This window comes from Nannobrachium achirus, assembly GCF_963921795.1.
Source record: "Nannobrachium achirus genome assembly, chromosome: 2".
Taxonomy (NCBI): domain Eukaryota; kingdom Metazoa; phylum Chordata; class Actinopteri; order Myctophiformes; family Myctophidae; genus Nannobrachium; species Nannobrachium achirus.
Genome location: NC_137811.1, coordinates 57531942 through 57547390, shown reverse-complemented (window position 1 = coordinate 57547390; position 15449 = coordinate 57531942). Strand labels below are relative to the sequence as shown.

At 45.6% G+C, this 15449-nt stretch overlaps 1 protein-coding gene across 1 annotated transcript in view; it reads right to left on the bottom strand.

The window, feature by feature from the left end:
• LOC308299091 (zinc finger protein 516-like) overlaps positions 1-15449 on the bottom strand; it is a gene marked incomplete at its 3' end in the record, with an annotated part of 82575 nt that overhangs the window by 29844 nt on the left and 37282 nt on the right. The window contains exon 2 of the mRNA XM_080742815.1: positions 8192-10552. Within this exon, the coding sequence (XP_080598941.1) occupies positions 8192-9947 (1756 nt within the window). The 5' untranslated portion in view covers positions 9948-10552. The remainder of the gene's footprint in view (positions 1-8191; positions 10553-15449) is intronic.

Here is a 15449-nt window from a genome sequence, read left to right as displayed (position 1 = left end):
CTCAAGAAATGACAACAATGCTGACTATTATTTGTATGACCTGATATATACAGTGGTATACTGTACTGTATGCATCTTCTTACTGTAATGGATCCTGGTTATTTAAAGCGTGTTTCCACCAGTTGGCCACAAGGTGGCATACATGTTCTACCTGACTTATCCGAGAAGCATGACATCCTCCCACAACCTAACCTAACAAAGGCACAGATTCAAAGATCTCACACCCACCTTTCATGATTCAGTATTGTCTTCCTCACACGCATCATGCAAGCCTGAACCCACGTAATGCAAGTGTGGTCGCATGTCATCATCATAGACCACTTTAACCCTCACCACTGGGGTTAAATGCCTTATATAATATCTTATAGGCCAGACCTTACGGAAACCTTGAACATAACCGACAGAATGTAACCAGCCCTTTCCTCACTTTATGTCTACGCACACACGCACGCACGCACGCACGCATGCAAGCACGCACGCACACACTCAGACCAGTAACCTGCCATCTGCTTTGCATTTGCCTTCCTGTTGGCACACCAGTGCAGTGGCCAACACACACCTAGCACGGTGCCAAGGCTACGCCCCCGGCCTGGGCAGAGTGGCATCAAAGAGAGACCTGAGATTTTTGTTGTTTAAAACAAAACAAAAGATATGTATATAACATACTGTATGTTCTCACTTTCTCTTGCCCTCTAACTTTTTTCTCTCCTTCCTTCCTTCCTGCCTTCCTCCCCTATCACCTGGTAGCTGGTAGAGTGGATCTATCTCTATCCCTTCCTCCCCTATCACCTGGTAGCTGGTAGAGTGGATCTATCTCTATCACCTGGTAGCTCGTAGAGTGGATCTATCTCTATCCCTGGTGGGAGAAGGTCTGTGGTTCTCCCTGTGCCCGCCTGGGCTGCTGCCAGGGAGGAAGCCATGCGGGAAAATAACCTCGATGTGAGGTAAACAAACATGGGGAGGGGGGGACATCCGCCCTGCACCGTTTCTAAGAGCCACTCTCTCTCTGTCTTCATCCTGCAGCGGCTGCCTGCTATACTCTCTTCCTCACCTGTACTCGCACGCAAACACACACACAGACACGCCCGCCCGCACACACGCACGCACACGTTAGGGATGGGACGGTATGCGATATTATCGTTTATCGTGATAAAAAAACACTCACGGTAATCGTATCGTGGAGATTTAATTTATTGTGATATCGTCCTCCGTCACGCACTGGGATCAAATCACCTTTTATTTGCCGAGCTGCATATCTGCTACCATTTAAACCCTCTATAATTGGTAAAAGGTACTTATAATATACAGTACGTACCTTTTTTCACTCTCTACCAAATATCTTTGCCAAAAAATAGCCGATCTACAAGCTTGTGAGCTTGTAGATCAGCCATTTTTTGGCAAATGTTCCGCCCCAGGATAATGGATGTTGGGGATATTTTGATTATCGCGATAATGTCCTAAATCGCGATTTCTTTGGTCACAATAATCGTGATATGAAATGTTCATATCGTCCCATCCCTAGCACACGTGTGCTCAAAGACGTGTACAAACAGACATGAGGAAAACACAAGTACATGCATAAGCAAACATACACACGCGGCACGCACACTCACTGACATGCAAATGCACGCCTTGCAACAGCCCCGCAGGAGCAATTAAGACTAGAGTGCTAACAGGCTCTGTCATTGAAGTGACACCTATCTCTCACACCAGAGTGAACAGAGCTGGCAGAGTCACAGGCAGGCAACAAGCACAGGAGCAGACATCTACATCAGCTCGCTGCTCTATGAATCTCTGTCTGCGGAAAACTAAGGAAATATGTCCTAATCTCACTGCGGTACAGTTATTCAAGAGCTGAATTGTGTTCTTACGTCCTTAAGTAAAAGTCTAAAATCGAGGCACACTAAAAAAAAAATGATAAGGAAGTTGGATGACAATCACTTATGTTCACTTTGCTCGAGTCTGATGAAGGCTTGGTTGGAACATGTTGGTAAGACACGTTGGCCGCGGTGCCTTTTTTCCTTTAACCACTATTAACAGCAGAAATGGTATGGTAAAATGAAGCCACTTCACAGGAACTTAGCATTCTGTCTAATAACCCCACACCTCCAAGGCACCGTGCCCCTGATGTCATCTAATACGTCAATTACAATGAAAAACGTGGGCGGGCGGGTGATTCACGTGAAAAGCAGCCGGCCTACTTTTTTAGATGAAATACCGTGGACAGAGCCAATGTGTCATCAAGGTATCGTCATCACCGCTCAATATGATTTGCCTAAAAGCAGTGGTGGAAAGTGACTGAGTGCATTTATCTCAAGTACTGTACTTAAGTAAAAACTTTAGGTACTTTTACTTTACTTGAGTATCTCTTTCCATTTCCGGCTACTCCACTACATCTCTGAGGCAAATAATGTACTTTTTACTCTTATTTAATGGCAGCTTTAGTTACTAGTTACTTTTCAGATTTAGTTTATTAATACAAAACATACATTAACCACTTGGATAGAGCCACAATGAGTCGCATCGTGAGATTTTGAAAAATGTGAGTACTTTGGTAATTGAGGTATATTTTGATGCCATTACTTTTGTGCTTTTACTCAAGTAATGATTTGAATACAGGCCTTTTACTTGTAAATTCTATGTATATTTTGTGACTGTCTTGTAAGCCTGTGTGAGCAGGGCATCATGTCGTGCAGGACGCTATGATAAAAATCTATCTATCTGTAAGTTATTAGCTATTGTGTTATTGCTACTCTTACTTAATTAAGTAAACCACAGCCTAAAATACCATTGTGTTTGTAATGCTGTGCTCGCATTCCTACATTAATTCCCTATTTACATCGTTCCCGAGTTGGCCAGGTTGCCGACTAGACGCTCGAGCTTCTAGTGCATTACAATGCACAAGATGCAGCACTTACTGGTAAACAAACATAGCCCCCAAAATAATGGAAATTCACTTCCCAAAACTCAAATATGATTTGAACCACAGGGCAACCACACTCGCAATTTCAAATTGCAAATTTTCTAGTTCGCTTTCACACTAAAGCCCAGCGAGCTACGCTGCCATACAGTACAACCAAGTATAAATGAGTCTTTAAGTATCTCTAGGGGAAAGGGACACTGGGGCATTGGGGACACGGTGTGTGTGTCCTCTGAGAGTCTCTCTGTCTCCTTTCTCTCTCCATCGCGAGGTGACTCTATAAATAACCAATCCTTCAGACATGGGACAGCCTTGCCTGCCCGTCTGCCTTGTAAGAAGAGTGGGTGAGTGACAGTCAAAGTAGCAACAACAGGTAACACATTAAGGATTAGGCATCAGTCAGAGGGAACGCGGGAAGGAATGATTAGATTGACAGAAGACTGGCTGCTAGATTGATTGGTTGCTAATGTAAGATGATAGAAATGCATGTGGTTGGTTGGATGGATGGATGGATGGATGGAGGGAGGGAGGGAGGAACAGAGAGATGAGGGGATCATTTAAGTTGAGCTGAAATGGTATTTTGCATGGTATGGATGGCGGTGAAAGTGCTCACATGTTTTACTATTCAAAAGTATCAATACTGCAATGTAGATATACTCTGTTACGTAAGTAGAAGTCCCACATGTACTTGAGTAAAAGTTCAAAAGTTTAGGCATCAAAATATAGTTAAAGTAGCAAAAGTATACTCATTGTGCAGAATGTCCCATTTCACAAGTTCAAAATGTAAAAAAAAATATCTTTTGAAAATAGCAGATCTACAATGAATGGCCAAAATATATATAGGGCTGAAGTGCTTGGTGTGTTTTGTAATATAATGTAATAATAATTGCGACCGTAGGTTGCACGTTTAGTACATACATACACACGGTCACAGCTTGTCCGTGTGTATGTATGTACAGCAATGCAGCCCACAGGTTAATATCAGAATGCTGATATATTATTGATTTCAGCTGTTACAACTCCAAACATGACCTGCTTTAATTCCATCAGTAGCTTAATGACTAGTATAGTAGTATTAAAATGTCATTTTTTATGTCCAATGTATTTGTATTTAAGTTCATAAAGTTAACATGAGTATATAACTAAATGCGTTTGAAATTAAAACAAAATGTTCCATTTCAGGATTCCAATTAAAAAATAACTAAAAAAGAAATCAGGATTCCAATTCATAAGAAGTAAAATAGCCGATCTACAAGCTCAAAACTCTACAAGCTGCGTTTTGAGCTTGTAGATCTGCTATTTTACTACTTTTGTATGAGATACTAGAATGACAAAGTAGGACGTAGCAACGTGCATTGTGGCCCTCTGGAGTGAAGGTGGAAATATAGTGGCCCTCACCATCATCAAAGTTGCCCATCCCTGATGTACAGGTATGTACTTTATGTATGTATCTCTGTCACGCCTGACACTGTGGTTCTATGGGTTTGTCACTCTGACATCATGCATCATGCATGCGAGGTCGCATGTCCCCCTGAGGCGTCTTACTAGTAGTAATAATAATAATAATAATAAAGGTCAAAGTAACTTATAACTTTGACCGTTTTCATATAATTGTAGTGGAGTCAAAGTACAATAGTTTCCTCTGAGATGTAGTGGAGTAGAAGCAAAAGTATAAAACAAATTGTAAATACTAAAGAAAGTAAACAATTGTACTGGAGTACAATACTTACAGTACTTAGTTATTTACAGTTAAACCACTGATGAATGGGGAGGCGGGACATTACGTTGAGTGGAGGGCTGCGTGCGTCTCAGCCAATCACAGGGACGGGGCGGGGGTTGAACTGCATGGAGCTTGGGAATAGTAATGGGCAATCCCGTTCATTTCAGTGAACGAATCATTTCGTTCACGTTCACGGTAATGATCCATTCAAAAGATTCGTTCAAATGATTCGTTCATACATAGCGCGATCGGCCCGTGAAAAACACAATCGCGGGAGCGTTTCTTTTTCCGTCGCGAGTACAGCCCGCCGTCGCGTCCTGTGTGCCGGCCGGGGCTATTAGGGGGAGGGGCGGGGGTGTGAACGAAAGTGTGAAGGACACATTTCAGGGATTTGAATCGTGAACGAATCGTTCACGAGTCTTGCTAATGATTCGACTCTTATGAACGAATCACTCATGAACGACACATCACTACTTGGGAAGCTCCAGGGACAGACACCCACTTCCCACCTGTGAGCACTGATCTCAGGCAGGCAAGGCGTCTACGATGATGAAGACATCAAACCAGGCAGTGCTGGTCAAATATGAATCAAGATGATGTTACAGCATGTCAGCATTGCCCATTTCGTGACTCAGATGTTTTCAGAAAAGTTATTTTAGTGTGCTGTTTCACAGTTTGTAACCGCGGCCACCGTGTTGGAAACGGCAGCAGAATACAGCATAGATAGACACATTAATGGAGTGTATTTGAAGTATTTTGGGGGGAAATCAATGATGTTCTTTTGGAAAATGTTTGAAATGTTTCAGATTTTTATTTGAAAATCTTGAAATAGTAAAAAGGTTGTAGGAAACAAAAAAGTGATATTTACAGTACTTGACCCACAAATGGGTCCCGCACTGTGTATGTGTGTGTGTGTGTGTGTGTGTGTGTGTGTGTGTGTGTGTGTGTGTGTGTGTGTGTGTGTTTGTGTGTGTGTGGGAGTTATGCAAAATAATTGCGACTATCTCAAATAATTGCGATTAGACGATTATGTAATAATTGTGACAGGCCAGACAGACAGAAAGACAGACAAGACAAGACAAGACAAATGGCCTGTGTTTTATCCCGTGACTTGGCCCTGGCCTGGTCTGACACAGCATTGTTGTAAAAGCACTGCTCCACTCCACACTTCTGAGGTTGCAAGTTCATTTGCCCCCACAGTGGGTCAGCGGTGGAGTGTTTTTCTATCTAAGTCTCTCGCAGCCCCAGATAAACATTCATTAGAATCAATCCCTGACGTCAGGCTGCAGGATATTCCCAGTCTCCCATGACTTTGGAACAATCATTGAGTGGGAGAGAGAGAACACTTCACACTACATTTACTACCATGAAGGAAGTCCACTCCAGCCATAGCTATTGGAGAACAGAGCTCTCTTTGTTGTTGTGTTGTGGCATCATGTTTGAGAGGGGGGGAAAAAGAGGGGAAATAAATAGCTACTGTAATATAGAGGTGTTTTGTGCTTGATTCTGTAAGGCCTAGTTTTATTCCAAAGTTCTTGTTGAATGTCTGGTTATCCATTAAAGGCAGTGCTGATGTTGATGTTGAAAGTTAAGGGGGGGGATAAACAAACAAACCGATTTTCATGGCATAGAGAAATAAAAAAGGAAAGCAAAAAGACATTTTCAAACACAGATAAGGGGGGTTTCCTGAGACAGGAAGAGTTGAAATAGCACATAGCTCAGGCCTGCAGAGAAGCTGTTGCTATTTTTGAACGTCTACTACACCGCCAGGGAGGATTGGAAGCAATCACTGTGCTTAGCATGCCATCAAATGCCTGACAAATTTGCGCTTTTAACAAGTCATCAAGTTAACAGCTAGCAGGCTATCTGTGTCTTCTCACTGAAACAAATACTACGGTTTTGACACATGCACTGTAATTCTTCTTTTATCGTAAACCAGCAGTGCCTGTATGTTTTTGCCCTCGTAGTGGGCAGGGTTTTCTTTTTTTGTCCTTCTGTGTTTATGGGTTGTGGAGGTGAAAAAATGTCAGGCATTCCAAAAATGCCCTGTTGTCCATTGTAACGCTGTGTTCAAAGGCTTAGGAGTTCATCTAACCGTTTACTGTTTACTCCACTGTTCATTAATACTTAACAGTTGCATTGGCCTCGACAATATACCTTCCAGTGAACAATTAATGTTTAATGACCTTCCTTACAGTTGTTTATTTTAAACACGTCCCCCTATAAAATAGCTGCCCTCAAATGTAACTGCAGCGTTTAGCCACCGGGGGGATCCAAATCCCCACAACACAGAAACCTGCTCAATGATGAGCAGCACCCCCACACAGTGTGGACGTTTCACCAACAGATGTTGGCTACCGAGAGACTGTCAGAGTCAGGGGCCTTGAGAGGGAGGTCTGGAGAGGAAATGGGTTAGGAATGCTTCTCCTTTGCTCTACCTTTGACCTCAGCTGCTTATACTCGAGTGTAAAAAAAAAAAAAAATCTCTCCAAAACATTTATGCACATACAATTGAATATACCAGTAAGACTCCCTAATCGGGAGATAAGCGACCGTAGGTCACTTATCTCCACAAATAGGGCAAAAATGTGTTTTGCCAAAATCTTCCTGATCCATGTTGATGACATGAGTGTAGACATACTGTGTAGTGATTTTCGTGATTTTAGGACAAAATCTGTAGGAGCAGTGTCCAAAAATGTGTTTTTAAAAATCGGCCTGGAGGTGGCGCTATATGGGAGAGATTCATGTTGATGGGATGAGTGTAGACATACTGTGTACCGATTTGCGTGATTTTAGGGCAAAAATTGTAGGAGCAGTGTCCAAAAATGTGTTTAGCAAGAATCGGCCTCATGGTGGCGCTAGAAGAGGGCCATGTGAGAAATGAGGGGTGGGGTCTCCGCGCCGGCAAGGCGGACGAATAGGTACCGGCCCCGGCTGTCCCGGTCACTCCTAGCCGGAGTTACGGCATTTTATGTGAGCTGCTGTGTAGGGGGTCCTCCACTGGGGGCGCCACCACTTTTGCATCCGTTCTGGAGCACCAGGAGTCGGTGGTCCCCGGGAATTCCCCGTGAGCAGCCCCGTTGGGGTGGTCATTTGGTCAGTTTAGCACATTTGGTCATTTTTTACATCTGGGGGTCCCCCAGGGACCTGGGGGTCCCTGGATGTCCGGGGGTCCTTGGAGGTTGTAGTTTGGCAGGCAAGGAACGTGTGTGCAAAATTTGGCATGGATCGGGGCAACGGTTGCGGAGATATGAGCAGGGCAAGAGTGTGACGTGTGAGGTGTGACAGACAGACTGACTGACGGACTGACTTACACTTTGTGCAGGGTTTGATAGTAAATGCGACCTACGGTCGCAACAAACATGTATTGGAAAATATGTGTGCATAGTACATCCACTGCATTTCCTACAAACCAATGTACCCATTTCATTTTCTATTGTGCTTAAACAGAGGGTGGAAAGCGAAATACAACATTGAGTTAAAGTTATGTAAAGAGTAAAGACCATTATGTAAAAAAGGAAATGGCTGTTCAGAGTTGTGTTTTGACTTACCGGCCAACTGGCCTGCGTCGGCGGTGTCCATCTCCGAGGCCTGGTCTCCCAGGGTGGACGCTGGCGGTGAGTCTCCGTAGCCCGGGGTGCTGGGCCGACTAGGGGAGCCCGATTCTGGATCGCTGGTGGAGCCCCAGCGATCTCCTCTCCCCGCTCTCTCCTTCTCCCCTCCGGAGCCCTTCCCTTCTTTCCTGTGGACCCGCTGGTGAACGATCATCTGGTGCCGGCTGCGGAACACCTTCCCGCACTCGAAGCACTCGTTGGACTTTGAGGAGCTCTGTGTCTGGGATGGTCGCCGGCGGTCCTGGCGGGACGCGGGCCGGTACTCAGAGTCACTGAGGCTCTCTGGGGTCCTGTCCCCGGAGGAGGCGTGGCTGCTGCTGCGGCGGCCCGAACTGCGTCTCTCCTGGCCTTTCAGGACGTAGCGGCTGCTCTCCTTCTCGTAGACCACGGCAGCTCCGGCAAGGGCCTCCGGTCCCATGCATCCTTCCCCGGACGAAGCCTTGTAACTGGGCTCCATGGGCTCCACGATCCTCCCCCGGGTGGCTAACTGCCAGGCCTGGTAACTGCAAACTGGATCCAGCTCTGGGATCCTGCAGCCCAGTGAAATCTTCTCCTTCTCCTCTCCGTCCTCCTCAGACTTCTCCTCAGCGGATCGGAGGTTGAGGTAGTCCAGGAGGCGTCTCTTAGCGGCTGGCGAGTCTTCGTCGTCGCTGGGTCTGCGCTGGCTCTGGGGCTTCCTGCCGTTGCCGTGGACTTTCTCGTGGGCCCTGAGGCTCTCTCTGCTGTGGAACAGGTTCCCGCATTTGGAGCAGATCTGGTACACGGACGTAACAGAGCTGGTGGGGACGTCGGGACCCTGGGCCACGTCATTGATGGTGACGGGAGGTTCCGAGTTCTCCACTTTGGTCTTGGACTTGGACTTGGTGTTGTGGGTCTTCATGTGGGACTTGAGGAACCAGGCCTCCCTGAACCGCCGGCCACAGATGTGGCAGCAGTGCTCCAGGATCCCCGCGTGTTTCTTCATGTGCGACTTCAAGAACCAGGCTTGGGTGAAGACCTGGCCGCAGGTCTCGCAGGGGAATGTTCCGTCGGTCTGGGGCTGGAGCGGCTCTGCTTCCGTCATGGCCTCGTCCTTAACCGAGCTCTCCTCTTCCGTGTCTGCAGTGATGTGGACCTTCTCGATGTGGCTGAGGAGCTGGTCCTCGCGCTGGGCCTCGTATCCGCACAGGCGACAGCAAAACGGCCTCTGCTCCGACGTGGGCTTTTCTCGCTTGATGTTTCTCGCCGGTGGTTTCCTCTTGCCCTCCTCCGCGTTCTCCCCGCTGATCACACGGTTACAGGCCGAGCTGCTCTTGGTCGGGCTGGTTCCGCCGTCGAGACCCTCGGAGACGCCGACCTCGGCCGCCGCTGACGCCGCCTCCTCTTCCTCCTCGTCGTCGTCGTTGGAGTGATGACTGGAGAGCGTGCCCAGCTTGTGGCTGCGGATGTGGACTTTCAGGTTGCCCTTCTGGGATGCCCGGTGGTCGCAGTAAGGGCATTTGTATGGACGTGCACCCGTGTGACGCCTCATGTGCTGGGACAGAGAGCTGAGGAAGGGGAAGCTCCGGCCGCAGATATTGCAGTCGTAGGCGCCGGGGGTCTTGTCGTCATCCATCTCTGCCTCTTTCCCGTCACTGGCTTTGTCTCCGTCCAGCTCTCCCTTCAAGCCGCACGGCTGGGTCTCCATCAACTCCACGCTGTCTCTGGGGTTCATGGTGCAGGAGTCTATCCTGCCTTGCTGGCCCCTGCGCACAACTCACTGACACGATAAACCCAGTGCTATCTGCAGCTGCACATCGAGGGCTATGTTTTTGCGTTGTCAGGTGGATGCCGATGCTATCTGCCTTTGCTCATCTAGTTGTTGTTAACGGAGCATCCAAAGTACCAGCTCACCCAGCACTCTCTGGTTGTTTAAGACAATGTCATCCATCCATCTTCATCTAGCACCGGCAATGAATCTGTGACTTGCAATTTGCTGTGTGGCACGGCACAAAAGCAGCTTACCTGGCACAATCATTGATTGTGCAGCTATAGTAAATTCTAACTTTCTGCCAAAGAGAAATATCTCATAGCTTATACTCCATTTTTACACTGTGAGTGTCAGGGTTAGTCAGGGTTGTGTGAAAGTGAAAGTTTCCGCCCTCCACTGTTGCAGTTCCCAGGCCTTATGGGCGGTGTCTGTATCAGAGCTGTAGCTAATCCACGACCCCTCTTCTTTTCATTTCACTGGCCTTTTTTTCTTTGGTTTTCGTTTTCAGCACATCAGCAACTTCCAGGACACGGCAGTGAGTTGTGCAGCCCCGCTCAGATTCTGTCAACCTGCGAGACAGAGAGGAAGAGAAGAGAGGGAGAGAGAGAGAGAGAATAGGCAGGAAGGAGAGGAGAGGAGAAACAAAAAGGACAAAGAACAAGTTAGTATAGCCAGCGCAGGGCAGAAGCCTCTGTGTGTTCTATTACATATTTGCATAAGCAGCTCTGCCAATGTGTCAGCAGCAGTAGTAGTAGGCTTATATGCGTCATACAGTTGTTCTGTTTGTACACGAGCACCTCCTACAGTGTAAGTAGCATGTAGCGTGTACTGTGTGTCTGTCTACAGCCCTGTCTATGCACCACAGCTTGTGTGTGTGAGTGTGGTGGGGGGGGGGGGTGTTAGTGCATGCATTCGCGCGGCCGCGTGTGTGTGGTAATTGTGCACGAGCCTGGGCTTCAAGCCCTGACGCCACACTGGCTGAGTCAACACTTTACACAATCACAGTGGCGGCCGGGGAGCAACGTTCACATCAGCAAGATCAGCAGTGCCACCATATTCCCTCCTCCCTGCCGCGCCGCGCCGGGCCGCGCACGCCTGCTTCAACTGACACTATCACATGACGGGGATCTTAAGTACACAACAGGAAGTGGCTCTTCAGACAGTTTGCTTTGCTCTCTTTTTTTCCAGTCACAAAACTGGAGTACAGTGGAGGGCAGGGGCGTCACAAGGGGGGGGACTGAGTTACTAGGGCCCAAGGTGGAGGGAGAGGCCTTAATTATTTTATACTTTAGCTATTGAAAAATAGTAGATATACAAGCTCGCAGGGCAGCAGCGAGTGCCGCGCTGCCAGCTTGTAGATCTGCTATTTTTTGAAAAGTCGTGAAAATACGTGCAAATCTTTGAATATAGGCCTATGTATTTTTTAAGTGAATATTTGTAACTCAAATTTTGCTTCTGGGGGGGGGGGGGGGGTCCCTGGAACTAAATATTATGAGATGGGGGTCCGTGGCCAAATACATACCATAAAGCACAAAATAATGCGTCCCCAGTCTAAATGGATTAAACCCCCTCCCTATGAAGAACATTCATGGGGGGCCCGCAGTGAATCCTTGTACCCAGGGCCCAGAATTTTGGTGGTGACACCCCTGGTGGAGGGGGAGGGCTGGGTTGGGTTGGAGAGGAGAGGAGGAGGGGGAAAGAGAGAGAAACAGAACCAGAACAAGCGAGAATGAGAGATATAGGCTAGAGAGGGAGAGAGAGAGAGAGAGAGAGAGAAGGAAGGAGAGAGAGAGAGAGAGACATCAAAACCAGATCTATAGTGAGCGTTTTACTCTTTATCTGGTGTCTAAATCTCAGGCCTGCAGCTCAGACTGTGGGCTCCACAAAAAGCACAGCGAACAGGAGGACACGTTCTGAGGGAGGACGACGGCTTTGCTTTATCTTTTCAAAACGTAAACTGAAACAGGAAAAAAGAACAACGAGAGAAATTAAACGTTCAGGAGGAAAGAGATACTGATATAGCTGGGAAATAAAAGTCAAGCACGAGCAGCGGTGGGGGTATTCATTAATCCAGTTAGACCTGGCACGCATTATTGCGTATCATTTTGTACTTTAGATATTGAAAAATAGTAGATCTACAAGCTCACAACTTGTAGATCTGCTATTTTTTCTTTTTTTTTTTTTATCTTGAAAATTTGTGCAATTCTTTGAATATTTTGACCCGATTCTATAAGTGTCTTCTGAATCCTTCTAAGGTTTTTTGAAAAAGATATGTTTCTATGTCGGCGGTGCTCAATTTTTATCATTTGAAGGACGCCCAAAATGATGTGTATTTGGAAACAAATATTTGAGTTACAAATGTTCCCTTTTAAAAATATATCTATTCAAAGATTTGAACAAATCTTCATGATTTTTCAAAAATAGCAGATCTACAAGCTCGAGCTTGCATATCTGCTATTTTTCAATAGTTAAAGCATTCAATAATTCTAGGCCTAAATGTTTTAAAACAGACTCCGCGGAGGGATACCGAAAGTGTGGACTTTGAAATTGCATGAAGTATGACTGACAGCATTATTAGAGGCTATTATATGAACTGCCAGGGCTCATATAAGCCCCAGATAGTGCCAGACTGTAATTAGAGGTGGATAATTGATCATAATCATAAGAGGATAAGCTGGGGTTGGGTGGGAGTGGGTGCGGGGGGATTTCTGAGGGAACAATCGTACTTCTTCTTACATCTCCCCCCCCACCACCAAAAGCACCACTCTGCCACCAGAGCCATGCGTTCAGCCAGGGGTGTTGCATCATATTCTGGGCCCTGGGTACAAGGATTCACTGCGAGGCCGGCCCCCCATGAATGTTCTTCATTATTTTGTGTTTTAACTATTGAAAAATAGCAGATATACAAGCTCACAGCGCGGCACCGAGTGCCGCGCTGCGAGCTTGTAGATCTGCTATTTTTTGAAAAATCTTGAAATATTTGAATATTTCAAATCCTTCTAGGTTTTATGAAAAGCCTGGGTGTCTCTGTCAGTGTTGCTCAAACTTTTTCATGTGAAGGACCCCCAAAATGACATGTATTTGGCCACAGACCCCCATCTCAAAATATCTAGTTCCAGGGACCCCCCAGAAGCTTAAGAAATACATATATTCAAAGATTTGCACACATTTTCACATCTTTTCAAAATATAGCAGATCTACAAGCTCGCAGCGTGGCACTCGGTGCCGCGCTGTGAGCTTGTATATCTGCTATTTTTCAATAGCTAAAGTATAAAATAATGAAGGCCCCTCCACCTTGGGCCCTGGTAACTCAGTCCCACTCCCCCCCCCCCCCCCCCCCCCCCTTGTGACGCCCCTGTGTTTTCTGCAATGATTTATGCTCTTCAAATCAGCGTGGCCCCAACACTTCCTCCTAGGATATTTGATAAGCTAACGTTGCCGGGCAACAAATGTCAATTCCAGCCACTGAGCGAGGATGATAGCTTTGGAATAAAATGTAATACCAGGAAGTGGAATCGCCACTTGTTTTAGAAGCAGTTGGTTTGCGCCGCGATAGGAAAACAAAAAGGGGATGTGAATTTTATACCTTGCTGCTGTCAAACAAACATACATGTTTAATAATAGAGGCTATAATATTAATATGAATAATACTTTTCTTTCTTTATTCTTTTTTCCAATACAACTGTACAATGTCCCTGTTGTGTGTTATCATAGAATTAGGCTGAAAGAACATTTGTTTGTTAGAAGAACGGTGAGGGTCCATCAAGGGTCCCCGACCAGTAAGGTAACATTTGGTTCCTAATTATGAATAATTTTGCTGGGGACCCCCTGAAACCCCCCAAGGACCCCTCGGGGTCGAACGCGTTGAACACCACTGCTTTAACCCATTAAGGGTTAAAGCCACCTGCATGAGGGCGATTCTACAAATGTCTTCTAAATCCTATAAGGTTTTTGAAAAACATATGTTCCTCTGATCAGTGGTTCTCAAACCTTTTCATGTCAAGGACCCCCAAATTTATATGTATTTGGCCACGGACATCCCCCACAGAAGCAAAGATGTGTGTTACAATTTTTTTTTTTTTTTTTTTTTAAATAGCAGATATACAAGCTCACAGCGTGGCAAAATAATGGTTAAAGTGGTTAAGATGTAAAGTAATATCTTTCCATGGGTTAAACAGCTGCGGCTTTTCACCAACATGGCCGGGTGAGTCAGACTTAACTTAACCCACACACTCCATTTTTACACTCTCTGTTAAATTAACACTCTGGATTTGACTGTGCACCCGCCCTCCACCTTGTCAGCCAGTCAGCTGTGTAAATGAGACTTTAGGAGAAAGGAGGGAAAAAAGCCACCTTGATGTTGACCTTTCAAGGTCACTGAAGGTCATGCGTCATGTTGCCAAATGGAACGGATTTGTTTATAAAGGTAAATATTCTTTTCTTTCACAGTTTTCAAGTTATAGTTGAAAATATCTCTGACCTTGACCCACACGGCTTTGAACTCTACAATCTGAATGATAGGATTAAAGCTCAGAAATAGGGGGAGGGGGGTTAATTAATTATTATTGATGAAGCTGTGGATGCAAAATTACTTTGTCTTTTTTGGTGACATTGGCCTTGACCCAGCTGCCCACAAAACCGAGTCAAGAAGCCTAATCTAGAGATGACTCGGGGAGTGATTACACTGCCAACATTCAGACAAACCACGGTAAAGTTAAACACGAAGAGCGTCTGACAAGATTAATTCATTGCTCTGCAGCTCACAACCGTTGAAATAATATGATGTGGATTGTATGCCTGCAGCTCAGATCTTACTGTATATGAATATCTCTCATATAGAGTAAAAACCTGTTCATTTAACTCTGATAGTGTATAGATAATGGTCCACCTGGTTCTATTAAAACACCCTCAGAGTTAATGTAACACTCTTAACAGTGTTACTCTTATCAGTTGCACAAGTGATGTTAGAAGAGATAGCTCTCACTGCATTTCACATGAAATAACTAAACCTAACCCTAACCCTAACCTCAGTAAAACTATGCCTAAACCTAAACCTAACCCAAACCCTAACCCTAACCTCAGTAAAACTATGCCTAAACCTAACCCTAAAACCTAACCCTAACCTAACTAAATTCGGACAAATGAGATGTAGGACTAATGAGATTTCGGACTTATGGGAAGAACCCCTCCCAACTCCCAAACTGCATCTATTCTATAATGGCAAAAAAACAACAACAACTGCAGAACCATTACAACAAGAAGTATGACAACCACTGTAACACCACATTCGTAAACTCTGCAGCGAAAGGATTTTGACGACGTTTTGGGCGTTAATGTGAAATTAACTGCCTGTGCCGACTGCCCTTTACTGCTTTAGTGATTTGTAGCGATCACTTAAAAAAAGAAAAAAAAATACTCCCTGAAGAATGTTTGGATACTTGACACAGCACTTCAAAGCCGGAGCAA